Source organism: Cetorhinus maximus, chromosome 2 (assembly GCF_964194155.1).
Source record: "Cetorhinus maximus chromosome 2, sCetMax3.hap1.1, whole genome shotgun sequence".
NCBI classification, from domain to species: Eukaryota; Metazoa; Chordata; class Chondrichthyes; order Lamniformes; family Cetorhinidae; genus Cetorhinus; species Cetorhinus maximus.
The window spans coordinates 4,262,059-4,289,106 of record NC_135880.1 but is presented as its reverse complement, the minus strand read 5'-3'; the positions used below and the strand labels follow the sequence as shown (position 1 = coordinate 4,289,106).

General features: G+C 54.7%; 1 protein-coding gene across 1 annotated transcript in view; it reads left to right on the top strand.

The window, feature by feature from the left end:
* The window catches only part of LOC144689838 (complement component C7-like), a gene marked incomplete at its 3' end in the record, with an annotated part of 93,613 nt that overhangs the window by 45,893 nt on the left and 20,672 nt on the right, over positions 1-27,048 (top strand). The window contains exons 8-10 of the mRNA XM_078557269.1: positions 160-403; positions 24,033-24,146; positions 25,248-25,414. Coding sequence (XP_078413395.1) covers positions 160-403; positions 24,033-24,146; positions 25,248-25,414 — 525 coding nt within the window. The remainder of the gene's footprint in view (positions 1-159; positions 404-24,032; positions 24,147-25,247; positions 25,415-27,048) is intronic.

Here is a 27,048-nt window from a genome sequence, read left to right as displayed (position 1 = left end):
TGGGCAAGAGGGGACTGCTAGAACCACACTCTGCCCCCTCTCCCTAACAGCCCCTCCCATCCCCAATGGTCCCAGCAGAATCGAGGGATTCTGGGTGGGGGGTGAGAGGGTGGGGAGCGGATTTGCTGCCAGTCAGTTTGAACGTGTTTGCTCCCACAGGAGCAGATCTACCTGAACGTGGAGAACGAGGTGGAGGTGGCTCAGTTCACCAACAGTCGCCCGGATAAGCTGCAGATCCCCAGCTCCTTCCATCGGGAGCTGCTCCATCTCCCTGCCGTCTACAACCGTGGAGCCTACCGGAGAATCATCGAGCTTTACGGGACCCACTATCTACGGCAGGGCTCGCTGGGGGGCAAGTACAACATGCTGTTCCTGGTGGACAAAGACAGGATGAGCAGATCAGGTAAAGAAAGACTTGCGTTTATATAGCATCCGTAACCATCCCAGGACACCCCACAGTGCTTTACAGACAATGAAGTTAACTTGGAAGTGTAGTCACTGTTGCAAGGCGGGAAAAGCGCACAGCAGGACCCCACCGTGGGAGAGTGGCCAGGTGATGTGGGAGATATTTGCAGGGCCACGGTGTAAGGAAGATGGGCTGAATGGCCTTCTCCAGGATGACATCATTCTAGGCTGAGGAATAAATATTGGCCAAAGACCAAGGTCAACACTCCTAGGCTGGAATTTCTCAGCCTCATTGGCATCGGGCGTCATGGGGGAGCGGGGGTGGGGTGGGGGATCTGGGGTGGGGGAATGAGGGGTGGGTGGGGGAGCGGGGGTGGGGGAATGAGGGGTGGGCGGGGGAGCTGGGGTGGGGGTGGGGGTGGGGGTGGGGGGGAGAACGATATGATGAGAAGGCCAAAGTTGAGCCTGACGCTGTGAGACCAGTTTGTGATGCCCCGTGTTTGTCAGAGCCACACGTTGGGGGCACCATTTTACTACAATTGCTTCTGATTCTCAGCCCTGCTCACCAGAATCACCCCCCCCAACATCAGAATCACCCCCCCCAACGTCAGAATCACCCCCCCCCAACATCAGAATCACCCCCCCCAACGTCAGAATCACCCCCCCCAACGTCAGAATCTCCCCCCCCAACGTCACCTCCCCCAACGTCAGAATCTCCCCCCCAACGTCAGAATCTCCCCCCCAACGTCAGAATCACCCCCCCCAACGTCAGAATCTCCCCCCCCAATGTCAGAATCACCCCCCCCCAACGTCAGAATCTCCCCCCCCAACGTCACCTCCCCCAACGTCAGAATCTCCCCCCCAACGTCAGAATCTCCCCCCCAACGTCAGAATCACCCCCCCCAACGTCAGAATCTCCCCCCCCAACGTCACATCCCCCAACATCAGAATCACCCCCCCCAACGTCAGAATCACCCCCCCCAACGTCAGAATCACCCCCCCCAACGTCAGAATCACCCCCCCCAACGTCAGAATCACCCCCCCCAACGTCAGAATCACCCCCCCCCAACGTCAGAATCACCCCCCCCAACGTCAGAATCACCCCCCCCAACGTCAGAATCACCCCCCCCAACGTCACAATCACCCCCCCCAACGTCAGTATCACCCCCCCCAACGTCACAATCACCCCCCCCAACGTCAGTATCACCCCCCCCAACGTCACAATCACCCCCCCCAACGTCAGAATCACCCCCCCCAACGTCAGAATCACCCCCCCCAACGTCAGAATCACCCCCCCCCAACATCAGAATCTCCCCCCCCAACGTCAGAATCACCCCCCCAACGTCAGAATCACCCCCCCCACAACATCAGAATCACCCCCCCCAACGTCAGAATCACCCCCCCCACAACATCAGAATCACCTCCCCCAAAGTCAGAATCACCCCCCCCCCAATGTCAGATTTACCCCCCGGATCGGTGCGGTCTGTGAATGGCCTGTTGCACAGTTGCCTTTAGTTGGTGCCTGTACCCGGTGAGCTGAACCTCGAGGGGATCTCGGGAGCTGAGTGCACACAACCTCACACAGCACTCGCCCAGCTTCACCTGTGGGACATCGAGGAAGAGGCTCCACACATTCGGGTGTGTGGGGCGGGGGGGGTACATAAGCAAGTCCCCTTTCCCGGCTGGATTTCGGTGCGGTGCCGGGGGTAAGGGCTCCCGTGTGGGGGTGAGGCCGGGGGGAGGGGGGAAGGCAGCACAGACTGAGGGAAGTACACAAGCACATGCTGGGGGTGGGGGGGGTGTGAGAAGGGGCCACACATTTGGAAAATCTTGTTAAAAGTGAGCATTCTCCCTCAGCTGAGACAGTTCAGCAGCAGCTCCACTGACAGGTCTGGAGTCCGAGCCTCTGAAGCTTTTCTGTCCACTCCAGCAACGTAAAAGCCTGAAAGTGTCACCAAACGCTCCGGAACTTTCACCCCTCGGGCACAGGCTGCAAATTAACCTGTGTTTCAGGGAGCAGCAAAGCAATTGGCCGACTGGGCACGTTGTAGAATCCCCCCTGTGAAAGCTGGTGATGGAGCCGACACTGGCGGAGACGCTCAGAGCTCCTTGCAATGTCTTTATTAATGTTTGGACTGGTGCCCATCATGGTTCAAGCTAACAGGGCAGCCTGGCAGTGCGGGTTAGGAGAATGCCTGTGTCTGAGCTGAGGGCACAGCCTGCAGTCCAGTGGGCAAAGCTGGTGCCAATCGGTCAGGTGGAGTGGGGCGGAGGTGGGCGGGGTTTCAGGCAGCCAATCAGCACACGGCACACTGGCCATCCAAGTGGTGGCCAACACTCTCCAGGATGCATGAAGGGGCCTTGAGACTTCACCAAGAGAGGTCCTTAGGAAACAAATGCAAAGCCACACAACTCTCCCTTTGATCCTGCAGGAGGAGAATATCAGGATCATGGACCCTGGTGATTTAGTGGGATGCCTCATGGTTTACAGGGAGCAGAGAAGAAGGAGAAGTGAGTGACAGAGGCTCCTGACTCAGCAAAGGGAGCAGCACCTCCCTCAAGGTGAAGGGGTGACAGGGCCTTCTGCACACGCAGCTGAAGATCCACAGTGAGCCCTCACTCATAGTCTCCTCGCAAGGCCCAGGGTCTACAGACAGCGCCTGTCATTCCTGCAGATGTCCAAGAACCAGTGTCACTAAAGTCAGCGCATGTCTAGGGAACTGGTTGGTCACATCTGCCACCTGCTGCAGGACTTGGCGCTGAGGGGACATGGGGGGCATCCACTGCCAGTGGCTGTGAAAGTGACCATGGTGCTCAATTTCTACACCAGTGGCTCCTTCCAGGGCTCCACAGGTGACCTGTGTGGGATATTACAAGCCCCCACACACAAGCATATCCAGTAGGTTACGGATACCACCTTCGGAAGGCCACACAACTTTGTACATTTTGCCTGGGACTGGGACAGCCAGGATGCAAGGGCCATTGGATTCACCCAGATCTCGGGATTCCCACAGGTGAAGGGTGCGATTGACTGCACTCATGTGGCGCTCAGATCTCTGGCAACACACGGTCGACTACATCAACCACAAGGTTCACTGAATGTGCAGCTGGTGTGCGACCACCACAAACACTTCCTGCAGGTCTGTGCACGGTTCCCAGGGAGTGTCCACAACTCCTACATCCTCAGTCGGTCTCAGATCCCTGGCATCTTCCAGGGTCCACAGAGGCTGCAGGGTTGTCTCCTTGGGGACAAGGGCTACCCACAGAGGCCGTGGCTGATGACACCCGTGTGGCGGCCTCAGACTGTAGCAGAGCGACGGGATAATGAGGGCTGTGCCGCGGCCCAGGCTTTGGTGCAGCAAACGTTAGGCATATTGAAAATCAGGTTCTAGTTTCTCGACAGGTCCAGTGGAGAGCTACAATACAGTCCACCGAGGGTCATCGTCACTCACTGCATGCTCCACAACCTGGCGCTGCAACGGGGAGAGGAGCTGGCTGAGGAGGAGGTGGAGGAGCTGGAGGTCTCCTCCGATGAGGAGGATGTTGAAGGGCGTGAGGGTAATGAGGCCCTCGAAAGCGAGGATGCCGGCAATGAGGACACCACACTGGCCAGATGAGGCAGGCACACTTGGGAGGCCCTGATAGCCACCAGATTTGTGGAGGATGATGATGAGATGCAGTGAGGACAATCCTGACATCCTCACCTTGCATCTGTGAACGTTTACTCCAGTCTGGCTGATGGCAATGCACATAGTCTCAGTGCTCAGGCTCCTGTCATGGAGACACAGTGGAGGCTCTAATAGTCACTCGATTCCAGGAGGATGATGATAACATGCAGTGAGGACACTCCATAGATCTTCACACAGCCTCTGAGAATGTCTGACTCCTGTCTGGCTGAGGGCAGCTCGCTTGTGCTCAGTGATCAGGGTCATATCATAGAGACGCAGCCATGAAACTTTAAATACACCTGATCCTTTGTCAACCTTCAGCACCTGAGCCCTTTAGGAGCACAGCATCACTGGTCACAGATGCTGATGAGATGGGGACCAGCCCCACCTTAAAGGTGCTGAGAGCACACAGAGAGAATGGGAGAACTCTGTGGCGCCTGCCCACTACATTCTGGCAGTAATGACCAGCACCGCCGAGGTGCAGACATCAGTAATGTGTCCAGGGAGTGTGAGGCTGGACCATCACTGTGGTCTGAAGGCTGCACAGACACAGGGAAGGGGCCCTGGACTGAGACATCTGCCTTTATCTTGTACAGAAAGGTTTCACATCTGAGTGACACGAACACTGCTCATCAGAACAAGGAGCTATAGGCAGGGAGACATTGTTGGGAGTTTATTGATAATAGTGATCAGTCTGTACAAGTGATTAACACCCGTGGCCAGGCTGTACTTCCTGATTGGTCTCAGCTGCAGCTTGTTGCTGCTGAGCTGTGTGGCTGTTGCTATGGTTGTGCATGTTGCTGGTTGTGGCTGTTCCTGCTGCTGTGAGATTTCCTGTGGCTGTTCCTGCTGCTGTGAGATTTCCTGTGGCTGTTCCTGTTGCTGTGGGATTTCCTGTGGCTGTTCCTGCTGCTGTGGGATTTCCTGTGGCTGTTCCTGCTGCTGTGGGATTTCCTGTGGCTGTTCCTGCTGCTGTGGGATTTCCTGTGGCTGTTCCTGCTGCTGTGGGATTTCCAGTGGCTGTTCCTGTTGCTGTGAGATTTCCTGTGGCTGTTCCTGTTGCTGTGGGATTTCCTGTGGCTGTTCCTGTTGCTGTGGGATTTCCTGTGACTGTTCCTGCTGCTGTGGGATTTCCTGTGGCTGTTCCTGCTGCTGTGGGATTTCCTGTGGCTGTTCCTGTTGCTGTGGGATTTCCTGTGACTGTTCCTGCTGCTGTGGGATTTCCTGTGGCTGTTCCTGCTGCTGTGGGATTTCCTGTGGCTGTTCCTGCTGCTGTGGGATTTCCAGTGGCTGTTCCTGTTCCTGCTGTGGGATTTCCTGTGGCTGTTCCTGCTGCTGTGGGATTTCCTGTGGCTGTTCCTGCTGCTGCTGTGGGATTTCCTGTGGCTGTTCCTGCTGCTGCTGTGGGATTTCCTGTGGCTGTTTCTGCTGCTGTGGGATTTCCTGTGGCTGTTCCTGCTGCTGTGGGATTTCCTGTGGCTGTTTCTGCTGCTGTGAGATTTCCTGTGGCTGTTTCTGCTGCTGTGGGATTTCCTGTGGCTGTTTCTGCTGCTGTGAGATTTCCTGTGGCTGTTTCTGCTGCTGTGGGATTTCCAGTAGCTGTTCCTGCTGCTGTGAGATTTCCTGTGGCTGTTCCTGTTGCTGTGGGATTTCCTGTGGGTGTTCCTGCTGCTGCTGTGGGATTTCCAGTGGCTGTTCCTGTTGCTGTGGGATTTCCTGTGGCTGGTTCTGCTGCTGTGGGATTTCCTGTGGCTGTTCCTGTTGCTGTGGGATTTCCTGTGGCTGTTTCTGCTGCTGTGAGATTTCCTGTGGCTGTTTCTGCTGCTGTGGGATTTCCTGTGGCTGTTTCTGCTGCTGTGAGATTTCCTGTGGCTGTTCCTGTTGCTGTGGGATTTCCTGTGGCTGTTCCTGCTGCTGCTGTGGGATTTCCAGTGGCTGTTCCTGTTGCTGTGGGATTTCCTGTGGCTGGTTCTGCTGCTGTGGGATTTCCTGTGGCTGTTCCTGTTGCTGTGGGATTTCCTGTGGCTGTTCCTGTTGCTGTGGTATTTCCTGTGGCAGTTTCCGCTGCTGTGGGATTTCCTGTGGGGGGTTCCTGCTGCTGTGAGATTTCCAGTGGCTGTTCCTGCTGCTGTGAGATTTCCAGTGGCTGTTCCTGCTGCTGTAGGATTTCCTGTGGCTGTTCCTGCTGCTGTACAATTTCCTGTGGCTGTTCCTGCTGCTGTACAATTTCCTGTGGCTGTTCCTGTTGCTGTGGGATTTCCTGTGGCTGTTCCTGTTGCTGTGAGATTTCCAGTGGCTGTTGCTGCTGCTGTGAGATTTCCAGTGGCTGTTGCTGCTGCTGTGAGATTTCCTGTGGCTGTTCCTGCTGCTGTGGGATTTCCAGTGGCTGTTTCTGTTGCTGTGGGATTTCCTGTGGCTGTTCCTGCTGCTGTGAGATTTCCTGTGGCTGTTCCTGCTGCTGTGGGATTTCCTGTAGCTGTTCCTGCTGCTGCGGGATTTCCTGTGGCTGTTCCTGCTGCTGTGGTATTTCCTGTGGCTGTTCCTGTTGCTGTGGGATTTCCTGTGGCTGTTCCTGTTGCTGTGGGATTTCCAGTGGCTGTTCCTGCTGCTGCTGTGAGATTTCCTGTGGCTGTTCCTGCTGCTGCTGTGGGATTTCCTGCGGCTGTTCCTGCTGCTGCTGTAGGATTTCCTGCGGCTGTTCCTGCTGCTGTGGGATTTCCAGTGGCTGTTCCTGTTGCTGTGGGATTTCCTGTGGCTGTTCCTGCTGCTGCTGTGGGATTTCCTGTGGCTGTTCCTGCTGCTGCTGTGGGATTCCCTGTGGCTGTTCCTGTTGCTGTGGAATTTCCAGTGGCTGTTCCTGCTGCTGTGAGATTTCCTGTGGCTGTTCCTGCTGCTGTGGGATTTCCTGTGGCTGTTCCTGTTGCTGTGGGATTTCCTGTGGCTGTTCCTGCTGCTGCTGTGGGATTTCCAGTGGCTGTTCCTGCGGCTGTGGGATTTCCAGTGGCTGTTCCTGTTGCTGTGGGATTCCCTGTGGCTGTTCCTGCTGCTGTGGGATTTCCTGTGACTGTTCCCGCTGCTGCTGTGGGCTTTCCTGTGACTGTTCCTGCTGCTGTACAATTTCCTGTGGCTGTTCCTGCTGCTGTACAATTTCATGTGGCTGTTCCTGTTGCTGTGGGATTTCCTGTGGCTGTTCCTGTTGCTGTGAGATTTCCAGTGGCTGTTGCTGCTGCTGTGAGATTTCCTGTGGCTGTTCCTGCGGCTGTGGGATTTCCTGTGGCTGTTCCTGCTGCTGTGGGATTTCCAGTGGCTGTTTCTGCTGCTGTGGGATTTCCAGTGGCTGTTCCTGCTGCTGTACAATTTCCTGTGACTGTTCCTGCTGCTGTGGTATTTCCTGTGGCTGTTCCTGTTGCTGTGGGATTTCCTGTGGCTGTTCCTGTTGCTGTGGGATTTCCAGTGGCTGTTCCTGCTGCTGCTGTGAGATTTCCTGTGGCTGTTCCTGCTGCTGCTGTGGGATTTCCTGCGGCTGTTCCTGCTGCTGCTGTAGGATTTCCTGCGGCTGTTCCTGCTGCTGTGGGATTTCCAGTGGCTGTTCCTGTTGCTGTGGGATTTCCTGTGGCTGTTCCTGCTGCTGCTGTGGGATTTCCTGTGGCTGTTCCTGTTGCTGTGGGATTTCCTGTGGCTGTTCCTGCTGCTGCTGTGGGATTTCCTGTGGCTGTTCCTGCTGCTGTGCGATTTCCTGTGGCTGTTCCTGTTGCTCCTGTTTTCCTGCGGCTGTTCCTGCTGCTGTGAGATTTCCTGTAGCTGTTCCTGCTGCTGTGGGATTTCCTGTGGCTGTTCCCGCTGCTGTGAGATTTCCTGTAGCTGTTCCTGCTGCTGTGAGATTTCCTGCAGCTGTTCCTGCTGCTGCTGTGGGATTTCCTGTGGCTGTTCCTGTTGCTGTGGGATTTCCTGTGACTGTTCCTGCTGCTGTGGGATTTCCTGTGGCTGTTCCTGCTGCTGTGGGATTTCCTGTGGCTGTTCCTGCTGCTGTGAGATTTCCTGTGGCTGTTCCTGTTGCTGTGGGATTTCCTGTGGCTGTTCCTGTTGCTGTGGGATTTCCTGTGGCTGTTCCTGTTGCTGTGCGATTTCCTGTGGCTGTTTCTGCTGCTGTAGGATTTCCTGTGGCTGTTCCTGTTGCTGTGGAATTTCCAGTGGCTGTTCCTGTTGCTGTGGGATTTCCTGTGGCTGTTCCTGCTGCTGTGGGATTTCCTGCGGCTGTTCCTGCTGCTGCTGTGAGATTTCCTGTGGCTGTTTCTGCTGCTGTAGGATTTCCTGTGGCTGTTTCTGCTGCTGTAGGATTTCCTGTGGCTGTTCCTGTTGCTGTGGAATTTCCAGTGGCTGTTCCTGTTGCTGTGGGATTTCCTGTGGCTGTTCCTGCTGCTGTGGGATTTCCTGCGGCTGTTCCTGCTGCTGCTGTGAGATTTCCTGTGGCTGTTTCTGCTGCTGTAGGATTTCCTGTGGCTGTTCCTGTTGCTGTGGGATTTCCAGTGGCTGTTCCCGCTGCTGCTGTGGGATTTCCTGCGGCTGTTCCTGCTGCTGCTGATGTGGGATTTCCTGTGGCTGTTCCTGTTGCTGTGGGATTTCCTGTGGCTGTTCCTGTTGCTGTGGGATTTCCTGTGGCTGTTTCTGCTGCTGTAGGATTTCCTGTGGCTGTTCCTGTTGCTGTGGAATTTCCAGTGGCTGTTCCTGCTGCTGTGAGATTTCCTGTGGCTGTTCCTGCTGCTGTGAGATTTCCTGTGGCTGTTTCTGCTGCTGTAGGATTTCCTGCGGCTGTTCCTGCTGCTGCTGTGGGATTTCCTGTGACTGTTCCTGCTGCTGTGAGATTTCCTGTAGCTGTACCTGCTGCTGTGAGATTTCCAGTGGCTGTTCCTGCTGCTGTGAGATTTCCTGTGACTGTTCCTGCTGCTGTGAGATTTCCTGTGGCTGTTTCTGCTGCTGTGAGATTTCCTGTGGCTGTTCCTGCTGCTGCTGTGAGATTTCCAGTGGCTGTTCCTGCTGCTGCTGTGGGATTTCCTGTGGCTGTTCCTGTTGCTGTGGGATTTCCTGTGGCTGTTCCTGCTGCTGTGGGATTTCCAGTGGCTGTTCCTGTTGCTGTGGGATTTCCAGTGGCTGTTCCTGTTGCTGTGGGATTTCCTGTGGCTGTTCCTGCTGCTGCTGTGGGATTTCCTGTGGCTGTTCCTGTTGCTGTGGGATTTCCTGTGGCTGTTCCTGCTGCTGTGGGATTTCCTGTGGCTGTTCCTGCTGCTGTGGGATTTCCTGTGGCTGTTCCTGCTGCTGTGGGATTTCCTGTGGCTGTTCCTGTTGCTGTGGGATTTCCTGCTGCTGTGGGATTTCCTGTGGCTGTTCCCGCTGCTGCTGTGGGATTTCCAGTGGCTGTTCCTGCGGCTGTGGGATTTCCTGTGGCTGTTCCCGCTGCTGCTGTGGGATTTCCAGTGGCTGTTCCCGCTGCTGTGAGATTTCCAATGGCTGTTCCTGCTGCTGTGAGATTTCCTGTGACTGTTCCTGCTGCTGTGGGATTTCCTGTGGCTGTTCCTGTTGCTGTGAGATTTCCTGTGGCTGTTCCTGTTGCTGTGAGATTTCCTGTGACTGTTCCTGCTGCTGTGGGATTTCCTGTGGCTGTTCCTGTTGCTGTGGGATTTCCTGTGGCTGTTCCTGTTGCTGTGGGATTTCCTGTGGCTGTTCCTGTTGCTGTAGGATTTCCTGCGGCTGTTCCTGCTGCTGTGGGATTTCCTGTGGCTGTTCCTGCTGCAGCTGTGGGATTTCCTGTGGCTGTTCCTGCGGCTGTGGGATTTCCTGTGGCTGTTCCTGTTGCTGTGGGATTTCCAGTGGCTGTTCCTGCTGCTGCTGTGGGATTTCCTGTGGCTGTTCCTGTTGCTGTGGGATTTCCTGTGGCTGTTCCTGTTGCTGTGGGATTTCCTGTGGCTGTTTCTGCTGCTGTGGGATTTCCTGTGGCTGTTCCCGCTGCTGCTGTGGGATTTCCAGTGGCTGTTCCTGCTGCTGTGAGATTTCCTGTGGCTGTTCCTGCTGCTGTGAGATTTCCTGTGGCTGTTTCTGCTGCTGTAGGATTTCCTGTAGCTGTACCTGCTGCTGTGTGATTTCCAGTGGCTGTTCCTGCTGCTGCTGTGGGATTTCCTGCGGCTGTTCCTGCTGCTGCTGTGGGATTTCCTGTGGCTGTTCCTGTTGCTGTGGGATTTCCTGTGGCTGTTCCTGTTGCTGTGGGATTTCCTGTGGCTGTTTCTGCTGCTGTAGGATTTCCTGTGGCTGTTCCTGTTGCTGTGGAATTTCCAGTGGCTGTTCCCGCTGCTGCTGTGGGATTTCCTGCGGCTGTTCCTGCTGCTGCTGTGGGATTTCCTGTGGCTGTTCCTGTTGCTGTGGGATTTCCTGTGGCTGTTCCTGTTGCTGTGGGATTTCCTGTGGCTGTTTCTGCTGCTGTAGGATTTCCTGTGGCTGTTCCTGTTGCTGTGGAATTTCCAGTGGCTGTTCCTGCTGCTGTGAGATTTCCTGTGGCTGTTCCTGCTGCTGTGAGATTTCCTGTGGCTGTTTCTGCTGCTGTAGGATTTCCTGCGGCTGTTCCTGCTGCTGCTGTGGGATTTCCTGTGACTGTTCCTGCTGCTGTGAGATTTCCTGTAGCTGTACCTGCTGCTGTGAGATTTCCAGTGGCTGTTCCTGCTGCTGTGAGATTTCCTGTGACTGTTCCTGCTGCTGTGAGATTTCCTGTGGCTGTTTCTGCTGCTGTGAGATTTCCTGTGGCTGTTCCTGCTGCTGCTGTGAGATTTCCAGTGGCTGTTCCTGCTGCTGCTGTGGGATTTCCTGTGGCTGTTCCTGTTGCTGTGGGATTTCCTGTGGCTGTTCCTGCTGCTGTGGGATTTCCAGTGGCTGTTCCTGTTGCTGTGGGATTTCCAGTGGCTGTTCCTGTTGCTGTGGGATTTCCTGTGGCTGTTCCTGCTGCTGCTGTGGGATTTCCTGTGGCTGTTCCTGTTGCTGTGGGATTTCCTGTGGCTGTTCCTGCTGCTGTGGGATTTCCTGTGGCTGTTCCTGCTGCTGTGGGATTTCCTGTGGCTGTTCCTGCTGCTGTGGGATTTCCTGTGGCTGTTCCTGCTGCTGTGGGATTTCCTGCTGCTGTGGGATTTCCTGTGGCTGTTCCCGCTGCTGCTGTGGGATTTCCAGTGGCTGTTCCTGCGGCTGTGGGATTTCCTGTGGCTGTTCCCGCTGCTGCTGTGGGATTTCCAGTGGCTGTTCCCGCTGCTGTGAGATTTCCAATGGCTGTTCCTGCTGCTGTGAGATTTCCTGTGACTGTTCCTGCTGCTGTGGGATTTCCTGTGGCTGTTCCTGTTGCTGTGAGATTTCCTGTGGCTGTTCCTGTTGCTGTGAGATTTCCTGTGACTGTTCCTGCTGCTGTGGGATTTCCAGTGGCTGTTCCTGTTGCTGTGGGATTTCCTGTGGCTGTTCCTGTTGCTGTGGGATTTCCTGTGGCTGTTCCTGTTGCTGTAGGATTTCCTGCGGCTGTTCCTGCTGCTGTGGGATTTCCTGTGGCTGTTCCTGCTGCAGCTGTGGGATTTCCTGTGGCTGTTCCTGCGGCTGTGGGATTTCCTGTGGCTGTTCCTGTTGCTGTGGGATTTCCAGTGGCTGTTCCTGCTGCTGCTGTGGGATTTCCTGTGGCTGTTCCTGTTGCTGTGGGATTTCCTGTGGCTGTTCCTGTTGCTGTAGGATTTCCTGTGGCTGTTTCTGCTGCTGTAGGATTTCCTGTGGCTGTTCCTGTTGCTGTGGAATTTCCAGTGGCTGTTCCTGCTGCTGTGAGATTTCCTGTGGCTGTTCCTGCTGCTGTGAGATTTCCTGTGGCTGTTTCTGCTGCTGTAGGATTTCCTGTAGCTGTACCTGCTGCTGTGTGATTTCCAGTGGCTGTTCCTGCTGCTGCTGTGGGATTTCCTGTGGCTGTTCCTGTTGCTGTGGGATTTTCTGTGGCTGTTCCTGCTGCTGTGCGATTTCCTGTGGCTGTTCCTGTTGCTGTGGGATTTCCAGTGGCTGTTTCTGCTGCTGTGGGATTTCCTGTGGCTGTTCCTGTTGCTGTGGGATTTCCTGTGGCTGTTTCTGCTGCTGTGGGATTTCCTGTGGCTGTTCCTGCTGCTGTACAATTTCCTGTGGCTGTTTCTGCTGCTGTGGGATTTCCTGTGGCTGTTGCTGCTGCTGCTGTGGGATTTCCTGTGGCTGTTCCTGCTGCTGTACAATTTCCTGTGGCTGTTTCTGCTGCTGTGGGATTTCCAGTGGCTGTTCCTGCGGCTGTGGGATTTCCTGTGGCTGTTCCCGCTGCTGCTGTGGGATTTCCAGTGGCTGTTCCTGCGGCTGTGGGATTTCCTGTGGCTGTTCCCGCTGCTGCTGTGGGATTTCCAGTGGCTGTTCCTGCGGCTGTGGGATTTCCAGTGGCTGTTCCTGCGGCTGTGGGATTTCCTGTGGCTGTTCCTGCTGCTGTGGGATTTCCAGTGGCTGTTTCTGCTGCTGTGGGATTTCCTGTGGCTGTTCCTGCTGCTGTGAGATTTCCTGTGGCTGTTCCTGCTGCTGTGGGATTTCCTGTGGCTGTTCCTGTTGCTGTGAGATTTCCTGTGGCTGTTCCTGCTGCTGTGGGATTTCCTGTGGCTGTTCCTGTTGCTGTGGGATTTCCTGTGGCTGTTCCTGTTGCTGTGGGATTTCCTGTGGCTGTTCCTGTTGCTGTAGGATTTCCTGCGGCTGTTCCTGCTGCTGTGGGATTTCCTGTGGCTGTTCCTGCTGCAGCTGTGGGATTTCCTGTGGCTGTTCCTGCGGCTGTGGGATTTCCTGTGGCTGTTCCTGTTGCTGTGGGATTTCCAGTGGCTGTTCCTGCTGCTGCTGTGGGATTTCCTGTGGCTGTTCCTGTTGCTGTGGGATTTCCTGTGGCTGTTCCTGTTGCTGTGGGATTTCCTGTGGCTGTTTCTGCTGCTGTGGGATTTCCTGTGGCTGTTCCCGCTGCTGCTGTGGGATTTCCAGTGGCTGTTCCTGCTGCTGTGAGATTTCCTGTGGCTGTTCCTGCTGCTGTGAGATTTCCTGTGGCTGTTTCTGCTGCTGTAGGATTTCCTGTAGCTGTACCTGCTGCTGTGTGATTTCCAGTGGCTGTTCCTGCTGCTGCTGTGGGATTTCCTGCGGCTGTTCCTGCTGCTGCTGTGGGATTTCCTGTGGCTGTTCCTGTTGCTGTGGGATTTCCTGTGGCTGTTCCTGTTGCTGTGGGATTTCCTGTGGCTGTTTCTGCTGCTGTAGGATTTCCTGTGGCTGTTCCTGTTGCTGTGGAATTTCCAGTGGCTGTTCCCGCTGCTGCTGTGGGATTTCCTGCGGCTGTTCCTGCTGCTGCTGTGGGATTTCCTGTGGCTGTTCCTGTTGCTGTGGGATTTCCTGTGGCTGTTCCTGTTGCTGTGGGATTTCCTGTGGCTGTTTCTGCTGCTGTAGGATTTCCTGTGGCTGTTCCTGTTGCTGTGGAATTTCCAGTGGCTGTTCCTGCTGCTGTGAGATTTCCTGTGGCTGTTCCTGCTGCTGTGAGATTTCCTGTGGCTGTTTCTGCTGCTGTAGGATTTCCTGCGGCTGTTCCTGCTGCTGCTGTGGGATTTCCTGTGACTGTTCCTGCTGCTGTGAGATTTCCTGTAGCTGTACCTGCTGCTGTGAGATTTCCAGTGGCTGTTCCTGCTGCTGTGAGATTTCCTGTGACTGTTCCTGCTGCTGTGAGATTTCCTGTGGCTGTTTCTGCTGCTGTGAGATTTCCTGTGGCTGTTCCTGCTGCTGCTGTGAGATTTCCAGTGGCTGTTCCTGCTGCTGCTGTGGGATTTCCTGTGGCTGTTCCTGTTGCTGTGGGATTTCCTGTGGCTGTTCCTGCTGCTGTGGGATTTCCAGTGGCTGTTCCTGTTGCTGTGGGATTTCCAGTGGCTGTTCCTGTTGCTGTGGGATTTCCTGTGGCTGTTCCTGCTGCTGCTGTGGGATTTCCTGTGGCTGTTCCTGTTGCTGTGGGATTTCCTGTGGCTGTTCCTGCTGCTGTGGGATTTCCTGTGGCTGTTCCTGCTGCTGTGGGATTTCCTGTGGCTGTTCCTGCTGCTGTGGGATTTCCTGTGGCTGTTCCTGCTGCTGTGGGATTTCCTGCTGCTGTGGGATTTCCTGTGGCTGTTCCCGCTGCTGCTGTGGGATTTCCAGTGGCTGTTCCTGCGGCTGTGGGATTTCCTGTGGCTGTTCCCGCTGCTGCTGTGGGATTTCCAGTGGCTGTTCCCGCTGCTGTGAGATTTCCAATGGCTGTTCCTGCTGCTGTGAGATTTCCTGTGACTGTTCCTGCTGCTGTGGGATTTCCTGTGGCTGTTCCTGTTGCTGTGAGATTTCCTGTGGCTGTTCCTGTTGCTGTGAGATTTCCTGTGACTGTTCCTGCTGCTGTGGGATTTCCAGTGGCTGTTCCTGTTGCTGTGGGATTTCCTGTGGCTGTTCCTGTTGCTGTGGGATTTCCTGTGGCTGTTCCTGTTGCTGTAGGATTTCCTGCGGCTGTTCCTGCTGCTGTGGGATTTCCTGTGGCTGTTCCTGCTGCAGCTGTGGGATTTCCTGTGGCTGTTCCTGCGGCTGTGGGATTTCCTGTGGCTGTTCCTGTTGCTGTGGGATTTCCAGTGGCTGTTCCTGCTGCTGCTGTGGGATTTCCTGTGGCTGTTCCTGTTGCTGTGGGATTTCCTGTGGCTGTTCCTGTTGCTGTAGGATTTCCTGTGGCTGTTTCTGCTGCTGTAGGATTTCCTGTGGCTGTTCCTGTTGCTGTGGAATTTCCAGTGGCTGTTCCTGCTGCTGTGAGATTTCCTGTGGCTGTTCCTGCTGCTGTGAGATTTCCTGTGGCTGTTTCTGCTGCTGTAGGATTTCCTGTAGCTGTACCTGCTGCTGTGTGATTTCCAGTGGCTGTTCCTGCTGCTGCTGTGGGATTTCCTGTGGCTGTTCCTGTTGCTGTGGGATTTTCTGTGGCTGTTCCTGCTGCTGTGCGATTTCCTGTGGCTGTTCCTGTTGCTGTGGGATTTCCAGTGGCTGTTTCTGCTGCTGTGGGATTTCCTGTGGCTGTTCCTGTTGCTGTGGGATTTCCTGTGGCTGTTTCTGCTGCTGTGGGATTTCCTGTGGCTGTTCCTGCTGCTGTACAATTTCCTGTGGCTGTTTCTGCTGCTGTGGGATTTCCTGTGGCTGTTGCTGCTGCTGCTGTGGGATTTCCTGTGGCTGTTCCTGCTGCTGTACAATTTCCTGTGGCTGTTTCTGCTGCTGTGGGATTTCCAGTGGCTGTTCCTGCGGCTGTGGGATTTCCTGTGGCTGTTCCCGCTGCTGCTGTGGGATTTCCAGTGGCTGTTCCTGCGGCTGTGGGATTTCCTGTGGCTGTTCCCGCTGCTGCTGTGGGATTTCCAGTGGCTGTTCCTGCGGCTGTGGGATTTCCAGTGGCTGTTCCTGCGGCTGTGGGATTTCCTGTGGCTGTTCCTGCTGCTGTGGGATTTCCAGTGGCTGTTTCTGCTGCTGTGGGATTTCCTGTGGCTGTTCCTGCTGCTGTGAGATTTCCTGTGGCTGTTCCTGCTGCTGTGGGATTTCCTGTGGCTGTTCCTGTTGCTGTGAGATTTCCTGTGGCTGTTCCTGCTGCTGTGGGATTTCCTGTGGCTGTTCCTGTTGCTGTGAGATTTCCTGTGGCTGTTCCCGCTGCTGCTGTGGGATTTCCAGTGGCTGTTCCTGCGGCTGTGGGATTTCCAGTGGCTGTTCCTGCGGCTGTGGGATTTCCTGTGGCTGTTCCCGCTGCTGCTGTGGGATTTCCAGTGGCTGTTCCCGCTGCTGTGAGATTTCCAATGGCTGTTCCTGCTGCTGTGAGATTTCCTGTGACTGTTCCTGCTGCTGTGGGATTTCCTGTGGCTGTTCCTGTTGCTGTGAGATTTCCTGTGGCTGTTCCTGTTGCTGTGAGATTTCCTGTGACTGTTCCTGCTGCTGTGGGATTTCCAGTGGCTGTTCCTGTTGCTGTGGGATTTCCTGTGGCTGTTCCTGTTGCTGTGGGATTTCCTGTGGCTGTTCCTGTTGCTGTAGGATTTCCTGCGGCTGTTCCTGCTGCTGTGGGATTTCCTGTGGCTGTTCCTGCTGCAGCTGTGGGATTTCCTGTGGCTGTTCCTGCGGCTGTGGGATTTCCTGTGGCTGTTCCTGTTGCTGTGGGATTTCCAGTGGCTGTTCCTGCTGCTGCTGTGGGATTTCCTGTGGCTGTTCCTGTTGCTGTGGGATTTCCTGTGGCTGTTCCTGTTGCTGTAGGATTTCCTGTGGCTGTTTCTGCTGCTGTAGGATTTCCTGTGGCTGTTCCTGTTGCTGTGGAATTTCCAGTGGCTGTTCCTGCTGCTGTGAGATTTCCTGTGGCTGTTCCTGCTGCTGTGAGATTTCCTGTGGCTGTTTCTGCTGCTGTAGGATTTCCTGTAGCTGTACCTGCTGCTGTGTGATTTCCAGTGGCTGTTCCTGCTGCTGCTGTGGGATTTCCTGTGGCTGTTCCTGTTGCTGTGGGATTTTCTGTGGCTGTTCCTGCTGCTGTGCGATTTCCTGTGGCTGTTCCTATTGCTGTGGGATTTCCAGTGGCTGTTTCTGCTGCTGTGGGATTTCCTGTGGCTGTTCCTGTTGCTGTGGGATTTCCTGTGGCTGTTTCTGCTGCTGTGGGATTTCCTGTGGCTGTTCCTGCTGCTGTACAATTTCCTGTGGCTGTTTCTGCTGCTGTGGGATTTCCTGTGGCTGTTGCTGCTGCTGCTGTGGGATTTCCTGTGGCTGTTCCTGCTGCTGTACAATTTCCTGTGGCTGTTTCTGCTGCTGTGGGATTTCCAGTGGCTGTTCCTGCGGCTGTGGGATTTCCTGTGGCTGTTCCCGCTGCTGCTGTGGGATTTCCAGTGGCTGTTCCTGCGGCTGTGGGATTTCCTGTGGCTGTTCCCGCTGCTGCTGTGGGATTTCCAGTGGCTGTTCCTGCGGCTGTGGGATTTCCAGTGGCTGTTCCTGCGGCTGTGGGATTTCCTGTGGCTGTTCCTGCTGCTGTGGGATTTCCAGTGGCTGTTTCTGCTGCTGTGGGATTTCCTGTGGCTGTTCCTGCTGCTGTGAGATTTCCTGTGGCTGTTCCTGCTGCTGTGGGATTTCCTGTGGCTGTTCCTGTTGCTGTGAGATTTCCTGTGGCTGTTCCTGCTGCTGTGGGATTTCCTGTGGCTGTTCCTGTTGCTGTGAGATTTCCTGTGGCTGTTCCCGCTGCTGCTGTGGGATTTCCAGTGGCTGTTCCTGCGGCTGTGGGATTTCCAGTGGCTGTTCCTGCGGCTGTGGGATTTCCTGTGGCTGTTCCTGTTGCTGCTGTGGGATTTCCTGTGGCTGTTCCCGCTGCTGCTGTGGGATTTCCTGTGGCTGTTCCTGCTGTTGCTGTGGGATTTCCTGTGGCTGTTCCTGCTGAGTCATTGGGCGGCGATGGTGAGGAAGGCCTCCCTGTTTCCTCCCAACCTTTAGCATTGGGCGTCACTGTTTTAGGTCCAGAGATTTCTCCGGACTCGCTGGGCGACCCAGTGCCTGAGGGGATGGGGGCTCTGAGCCACCGCCACCCTTTAGCCCATACCCCCAAGAGGAGACCAGAGAGGAGCCCTCTGGCCTTGACCCTGGGGGTGGGATCGAGGTGGAGGTGGAGCCAACTGGCAGCTCCGGACCAGCCCCCGTTCTCAATACGGGGGAGGGGTCAGAAGCAGGAGGCGACGACCTGGAGGAGGGCGGAGTTTCAGTGGTGAGCACTGGGGACGACTCAGAGTCATTGTCGGGTGAGGTGGTGGAACCCCTGGTGCCCCCCCGCTGACTCATCTCCCACGGGAATCCAGGGTTTCTTCGCGAGTAATCGTGGTCACCGAGACAGGGTCCAGTCGCCCTGGACCAGAGTGAATCTTTTCCTCTTGTGTCTGGACCACCCGCAAGGCCTTCAAGGTCCCTGGGCTGGACTGGAACGCTGAGAGGATGGTCCACACATTTCCCGCTGGGCTCCTGAAGGAGAGGAAGGATTAAAATAGTCCTCTCCTTCTTACACTTTGCATTAGGTGATGGTAGCACATGCTTCTGACAATGAAGACAACCATAGCCAACGTCAACACCCATGGCACCAGCAGGGACGCACAGCACAGGTTCCAGAAATTCCCGGTTCTCCGGGACAGGGAGTATGCGGTGTGCTTCCTGCAGGAAACCCAGACCGTTCCGGGAGACGAAGCTACGAGGCTCCTGGAGTGATGAAGGGGGGGTCTACATGAGTCACCCAGCCTCCAATTCAGGCAGGGTGGCTACCTTATTGGCTCCACATTTTCAGCCGGAGATCTTGGGGGTCAAGGAGCCGGTGCCAGGCCAGTTGCTGCACCTGACTGTGCGCCTGGGGGGCGCGGAGCTTCACGTTGTGAATGTGTACACTCCCCTGGGCGCGCAGCAGCAAGCGAGACTCTTTGAGGAAGTGTCCACTCATCGGGGCTCCATCGACACGGGCGAGTGCATCGTCCTCGGGGGGGATTTTAATTGCACCCTCGAGGCCCTTTACTCTGAGGCTGTGCCCTCGGGTCCTAGTCTCTCCTACTAATGGAAACATCTTCCCCACGTCCACTCTATCCAGGCCTTTCAATATTCTGTAAGTTTCAATCAGATCCCCCCTCATCCTTCTAAACTCCATCGAGTATAGACCCAGAGTCCTCAAACATTCCTCATATGTTAAACCTTTCATTCCTGGGATCATTCTCGTGAACCTCCTCTGGACCCTCTCCAGGGCCAGCACATCCTTCCTGAGATACGGGGCCCAAAATTGCTCACAATATTCTAAATGTGGTCTGACCAGAGCCTTATAAAGCCTCAGCAGCACATCCCTGCTTTTATATTCTAGTCCTCTCGAAATAAATGCCAACATTGCATTTGCCTTCCTAACTACCGACTCAACCTGCAAGTTAACCTTAAGAGAATCCTGGACTAGGACTCCCAAGTCCCTTTGCACTCCAGATTTCTGAATTCTCTCCCCATTTAGAAAATAGTCTATGCCTCTATTCTTCCTACCAAAGTGCATGACCTCACACTTCCCCACGTTGTATTCCATTTGCCACTTCTTTGCCCATTCTCCTAACCTGTCCAAATCCTTCTGCAGCCTCCCTGCCTCCTCAATACTACCTGTCCCTCCACCTATCTTTGTATCATCTGCAAACTTAGCCAGAATGCCCTCAGTTCCTTCATCTAGATCATTAATGTATAAAGTGAAAAGTTGTGGTCCCAACACTGATCCCTGCGGAACTCCACTAGTCACCAGCCGCCATCCTGAGAAGGACCCCCTTATCCCCACTCTCTGCCTCCTGCCAGACAGCCAATCTTCTATCCATGCTAGTACCTTGCCTCTAACACCATGGGCTCTTATCTTACTGAGCAGCCTCCTGTGCGGCACCTTGTCAAAGGCCTTCTGGAAGTCCAAGTAGATAACATCCATTGGCTCTCCTTTGTCTAACCTACTCGTTACCTCCTCAAAGAATTCTAACAGATTTGTCAGGCATGACCTCCCCTTGATGAAACCATGCTGACTTTGCCCGATTTTACCAGGCACTTCCAAGTATTCTGAAATCTCATCCTTAATAATGGACTCTAAAATCTTACCAACAACCAAGGTCAGGCTAATCGGCCTGTAATTTCCCGTCTTTTGCCTCACTCTCTTCTTAAACAGGGGGGTTACATTAACGATTTTCCAGTCCTCTGGGACCCTCCCTGACTCCAGTGATTCCTGAAAGATCACCACTAACGCCTCCACTATCTCTTCAGCTATCTCCTTCAGAACTCTGGGGTGTAATCCATCTGGTCCAGGTGATTTATCCACCTTCAGACCTTTCAGTTTTCCTGGCACCTTCTCCTTGGTAATGGCCACCATACTCACCACTGCCCCCCGAATCTCTTGAACTTTGGGGATGTCACTTGTGTCTTCCACCATGAAGACTGACGCAAAGTAGCTATTCAGTTCCTCTGCCATTTCTTTGTTCCCCGATGTGGACCCGGCCCTGCGGTCGGTGTACGATGCGGACCTGGCCCTGCGGTCAGTGTACAATGTGAGGAAGGCTGCGCTGTGGGACCTGCAACCCGTCGGGTCCCGGGGCGGGTACGTGAGGTCACGGATCTGGTTCCTCCGGGACCTGGACTGTGGCTCCCGCTTCTTCTAATCGCTGGAAAAAAGGCACGGGGTCCGTCAGCAGCTCCTTACGCTGCTGGCCGACGACGGATCCCTCGTCTCGGATCCGGAGGGCATCAGGGCCATTGCCCGAGACTATTACACTGCCCTGTTCTCTCCGGACCCATCCAGCGAGGATGCTCCCAGAGTTCTGTGGGAGGACCTGCCACAGGTCGGCCCGGAAGCCGCCGGAAAGCTCGACTCCCTGGAACTCTCTCCCTAACAGCACTGTGGGTGTACCTACACCACATGGACTGCAGCGGTTCAGGAAGGCAGCTCACCACCACCTTCTCAAGGGCAACTAGGGATGGGCAATGAATGCTGGTCCAGCCAGTGAGGCCCACATCCCGTGAATGAATCAAACAAAAGGTGCCTTCAGATTCTTCTTCCGAGGTGTCTTCTAGGCTTGAGTCGAGGACCTGGGTCATGGACCCCCTCGGCGGTTTCACAGATGTGCCTGGGAAGCAAGGGGAGATAATGAGTTTATGGCAGTGGCCTGTGAAAGAGGGCACATCACTCACAGCCTGGTTCTCTGATGGATGTTGCACTGCTGGACTCTCACTTAGTAGAGCAGCGCTGACCTCACCATCAGCACAGGACCGGTCCCGGTCATCGCCGGCCAGCTGGATGGCTCTGGTTTCAAAGTCCGAGAGGACTTTGATTTCGGGCATTCCTCACCGGCCTGTGACCTCTCCCTCTTGTTTTGTGCCAGCTTGTGCTGCATGGATAGAGATGGAGAGAGTGTAAGCAGGATGCCTGCTAGGCCAGATGAGAAGTATGCCTGGCATGTGTGGGTGGTGAGTGGTGTCATGGACGGGGTGAGGACAATGACGGTGAGTGTGAGAGGGTGAGAGTGAATGGTGATGTCCCTTGAACTGGCAGTGAGTGCGGGCCCTGTGGGTGTGTGATGGGTTTGTGAGTGCGTGAGTTGAGGGTGATGAGAAGAGTGACTAACCCTGGTGATGGCAGAAGATCTTTCACCCACTTTCAGCACTGGGTGGCTGTCCTCTTCTGCAGGGTGTTGGCGCTGACCACAGCTGCCACCAACTCCCAAGCCAGATTTGTCACCTCGCTTGCTGGTCTTTGCCCAGACCGGGGGGAGGTAGAGGACCTCACGTCGGGCCTCCACTGTGTCCGGTAAGTGCTTGAGGGAGGTGTAGCTAAATTTGGGGGCAGCCTGTTTCCTCCCTTTGGCAGCCATGGCTTTCCAGCAGCTTCCGATGCCTCAGAGAGAGCTGGCTCTGTGCAGGGCTGCCCTTTAAACATGGCGCCCAGTTTACTGAAGGCCTGAGGCGACGGTGGGACAGGCAAATCAGAGACCACCTCTCCAGCATTCCGGTGTGCTTCCCCGGAATACATTATTAATGAGGTGTCACTGGGCCAAGCATCCTTTCCCCGCTCTCTACTGCACTTAGTGCAAATCTGGGACCGTTCCACCCTCGTCTTCAAAATAATTCCACTGAAGAGGGCAGATGGGATCATCGTTTAACATCAAATCCAAATGGCAGCAGATAAGGCGGGAAAACCCCCCTCAGTACTGACCCTCCAACAGTGCAGCACTCCCTCAGTACTGACCCTCTGACAGTGCAGCACTCCCTCAGTACTGACCCTCTGACAGTGCAGCACTCCCTCAGTACTGACCCTCTGACAGTGCAGCACTCCCTCAGTACTGACCCTCTGACAGTGCAGCACTCCCTCAGTACTGACCCTCCGACAGTGCAGCACTCCCTCAGTACTGACCCTCCGACAGTGCAGCACTCCCTCAGTACTGACCCTCCGACAGTGCAGCACTCCCTCAGTACTGACCCTCCGACAGTGCAGCACTCCCTCAGTACTGACCCTCCGACAGTGCAGCACTCCCTCAGTACTGACCCTCCGACAGTGCGGCACTCCCTCAGTACTGACCCTCCGACAGTGCGGCACTCCCTCAGTACTGACCCTCCGACAGTGCAGCACTCCCTCAGTACTGACCCTCTGACAGTGCAGCACTCCCTCAGTACTGACCCTCTGACAGTGCAGCACTCCCTCAGTACTGACCCTCTGATAGTGCAGCACTCCCTCAGTACTGACCCTCTGACAGTGCAGCACTCCCTCAGTACTGACCCTCCGACAGTGCAGCAATCCCTCAGTACTGACCCTCTGACAGTGCAGCACTCCCACAGTACAGTGTCGGTCTGGATTCCTGCTCATGTTCGGAGAGGGATATGAACACACTACTACAACGTGAGATTGTTATCCACTGGCCTGTGGCTGATAGCTCTTGGCTCTGCTGCTTCTTCTTGGTTCTCTATTGTCTGACCTACCCCGTGGGACACTTCTCCAATTTTATCCTGAATAGAGGGGACATCCTGTGCCTGGACCCCCAACATAGCAATCGGATGAGTATATTCAGCCCTTCATGGCTGTTCTGGCACTCAATCAGATCCTGGCCCCTTTTGTAATTCCACGTAATTTACCCAGCACAGCTCCTGATATTGCGAATCAGAAACAGCCTATGGAGTACGGTGTAGAAAGTTTAATTGACCCCCCACCCGCTCCCCCACCCCCCCCCACCCCTTATTTACAGACCTCTGAGGAGAGAATTCCAGATTTACACGAATCCTCTCCCCTTTGTGTGAACAAGTGTTTCCTGATTGTCGGAATGTGCCTTTAAGGGATATCCGCATGGCATCACCACAAGGAAAACGTGTCCTGTAATCCAGTCTTGGTTTCACTTCTGCTTTGAGCAGAGCACACACGCACAGCTCTGCTGTGTTCAAGCTTTATACCGATGTTTAAAGGTTCTCCTGGTCCTGGCCTTTATAACTGAGCCCACAATGTGTTGACCCAATCCCTCATGAGCAATTGGTGCCTTGTGTCATGTGCACTAAATAGGACCAAAATATTGTATCTTTAGAATAACACAACACTGATTCCCCTCCTGAAAAGACAAATTCTAAATATAATATTTTCCTGCCTTGCTCAGGGCTCTTTCCCCCCCAAACCCCAACCCCTGCCCCCCCATCCCCCTGTCCCCCCATCCCCCTGCCCCCCATCCCCCTGTCCCCCCATCCCTCTTCTCCCCTTCCCCCCCATCACCCCCACCACAGGAAATAGCTTCTCTCTATTTCTGCTTTTGTCATTTTAAACACTCAACCTCCTAATCTCAAGGGAATACCAATCAAGCTAATGACACCCGTTCCCAGAATATAGCCCTCGAACCCCCTGTGTTCGTTCCAGTCAATCTCCACTGCTCCCTCTCCTAGTCCAGTGTTTCCTTCTGGAGATCCACCACCCTCAGCTCAACACAGTTATCCCACCCGGACTTTCAGAATAGCCACAGACAACCAGAGCGTTACCCCCTCTCCGCATATAACCCAGCTGCCTGATCTGGGGAGAGGGACAGTTATGACTTCAGAGTCTGAAGACTCTGTCCACGCTTTCCCAAGGGCAGTCAAACTACCCTGAGAACAGTCACCATGAAAACCCACAATGCTCACTCATGGTTCCTGTACAGTAACTTCATTGTGTCAAGTGGGCCAAGGCGAGGTGGGCTTGGTGAAGGAGTGGAGAGGTGACACCCTGCCAGTCTCTCGCTGACAGTCACATCCAAACAGAGCTCCGAGGAGGGCAGCTCCAACCACCATCTGGATTTTACCTGTGCCCTGAAGTGTTTGGTAACTCAGAGGTGAGAGTTCGACCAGTAGAGCCAGAGCTGAGCTGAGAATTTGCTCCTTGTTTTGCAGGGATCTCTAACGAAGACATGTCCAAATGTTCACAAACATCCATCAACTTGTTTTTCATAAAATTCGACAAGGCCAAGTGCAAACGTTACCAGGATGCCCTCAAGACAGCCATGGGTAAGAGGCTCTCACCTATTTCACCTTCAGATCTGCTCAGCAACCAGATGCTGGAGGTTTTTAACCACAGCAGCGGGATAGGCATTCCTTAGGCCCTCCGACAGTGCAGCACCCCCTCAGTACTGACCCTCCGACTGTGCAGCACTCCCTCAGTACTGACCCTCCGACAGTGCAGCACTCCCTCAGTACTGACCCTCTGACAGTGCAGCACTCCCTCAGTACTGACCCTCTGACAGTGCAGCACTCCCTCAGTACTGACCCTCTGACAGTGCAGCACTCCCTCAGTACTGACCCTCCGACTGTGCAGCACTCCCTCAGTACTGACCCTCTGACAGTGCAGCACTCCCTCAGTACTGACCCTCCGACAGTGCAGCACTCCCTCAGTACTGACCCTCTGACAGTGCAGCACTCCCTCAGTACTGACCCTCCGACAGTGCAGTACTCCCTCAGTATTGACCCTCTGACAGTGCAGCACTCCCTCAGTACTGACCCTCTGACAGTGCAGCACTCCCTCAGTACTGACCCTCCGACAGTGCAGCACTCCCTCAGTACTGACCCTCTGACAGTGCAGCACTCCCTCAGTACTGACCCTCCGACAGTGCAGTACTCCCTCAGTATTGACCCTCTGACAGTGCAGTACTCCCTCAGTATTGACCCTCTGACAGTGCAGCACTCCCTCAGTACTGCACGAGGAACTGATAGATTTTATTCTGAAGTATTTAAGGTACAATGTTCTGACCCAGAGGTGATGATGCTCCCGTTGTTCGATGCTGACACGTGTATATACAGAGAGGGACCACTGGCTCTAAGGCAGCCTCCATGCCCTGACCCTCACACTGAGAGAGTGGCTGTGTCCAGTGCCCAGACTCCCGGCAGTGTAATGGGGATTGACGGAGTTTCCTACTTCTTATTTTTGGCTTGTACAAGGATAGGGAATTATTATCCGGCCATGCTGAAGGACAGTGCCCTCAGATATTTAATTCCAGTGTAAAGATCGCGACTGGGCCCTGAAACGGGGTAACACTGAGCTCAGCTCCACCGGAATACAAGATGAGCAAATAGTTCACCCAGCGTAACCTTTCACCTTTCACCTTTCTGCAGGAGAGTCGTCCGGACAGGTCAACGGTTTGTCCACCACTGTCGGAGGCCGTGCAGGCTTTGTGGCAGCATTGAGCCTGATCGACATGGGGAACCCCCAGTCTAACGCTAAGGTTTACCAAAGGTGGGCTGGATCGGTCAAGGAAAACCCGGTCATCATCAACCAAAAGGTCAGCAAAGAAAACACCAAACAAACCCATCGACTTTCAGGGCTCAGCGTTGGGATCCCCAAAAGAGGCAACCACACCCCTTAGATCCTGACCACCACCAAAACTGACCCCCCTCCCCCCCCACCGCACACAACTGACCCACACAAAAAACTGACCGTTGCACAACTAACCCCCAGCAAAAACTGACCCCACCCTAAACAGACCCACAAGACACCGTCCCTCCCATGACCTGAGCCCCCAAAAATTCGACACCCTCCTCCAAAACTGACCACCTCCAAAACTGACCGACCAAAGTTGACCACACCCAAAAGTGACCCCCAAAACTGACCTCAGCCAAAACAGACTGCCCTAAAAATGAACCAATAAAACAGAACCCCAAACCTGAACCCCTGAAAACTGATAAACCTCAACCTGATACTTGCATAGACTGACACCTCAAAAACTGAACTCCCAAAAACATCTCCCCCAAAAACAGACCTCTCAAACTGACCCACCCCCACCAAGCCTGATCTCTTCCAAAACTGAACCCTCTGACAGTGCAACACTCCCTCAGTACTGACCTTCCAACAGTGCAGCACTCCCTCCGTATTGACCCTCCGACAGAGCAGCATTCCCTCAGTACTGATCCTCCGACAGTGCAGCACCCCCTCAGTACTGACCCTCCGACAGTACAGCACTCCCTCAGTACTGACCCTCTGACAGTGCAGCATTCCCTCAGTACTGACCCTCCGACAGTGCAGCACTCCCTCAGTATTGACCCTCTGACAGTGCAGCACTCCCTCAGTACTGACCCTCCAACAGTGCAGCGCTTCCTCAGTACTCATCATTCGACACTGCAGCACTCCCTCAGTACTGACCCTCTGACAGTGCAGCACTCCCTCAGTACTGACCCTCTGACAATGCAGCGCTCCCTCAGTACTGACCCTCTGACAGTGCAGCACTCCCTCAGTACTGACCCTCCAACAGTGCAGCGCTTCCTCAGTACTCATCATTCGACACTGCAGCACTCCCTCAGTACTGACCCTCTGACAGTGCAGCACTCCCTCAGTACTGACCCTCTGACAATGCAGCGCTCCCTCAGTACTGACCCTCTGACAGTGCAGCACTCCCTCAGTACTGACTCTCTGACAGTGCAGTACTCCCTCAGTACTGACCGTCTTACAGTGCAGCACCCCCTCAGTACTGAACCTCTGACAGTGCAGCACTCCCTCAGTACTGACCCTCTTACAGTGCAGCACCCCCTCAGTACTGACCCTCTGACAGTGCAGCACTCCCTCAGTACTGACCCTCTGACAGTGCAGCACTCCCTCAGTACTGACCCTCTGACAGTGCAGCACTCCCTCAGTACTGACCCTCTGACAGTGCAACACTCCCTCAGTACTGACCCTCTGACAGTGCAGCACTCCCTCAATAATGACCCTCAGACAGTGCAGCACTCCCTCAGTACTGACCCTCTGACAGTGCAGCACTCCCTCAGTACTGACTCTCTGACAGTGCAGCACTCCCTCAGTACTGACTCTCTGACAGAACAGCACTCCCTCAGTACTGACCCTCCGACAGTGCAGCACTCCCTCAGTACTGACCCTCTTACAGTGCAGCACCCCTCAGTACTGACCCTCTGATAGTGCAGCACT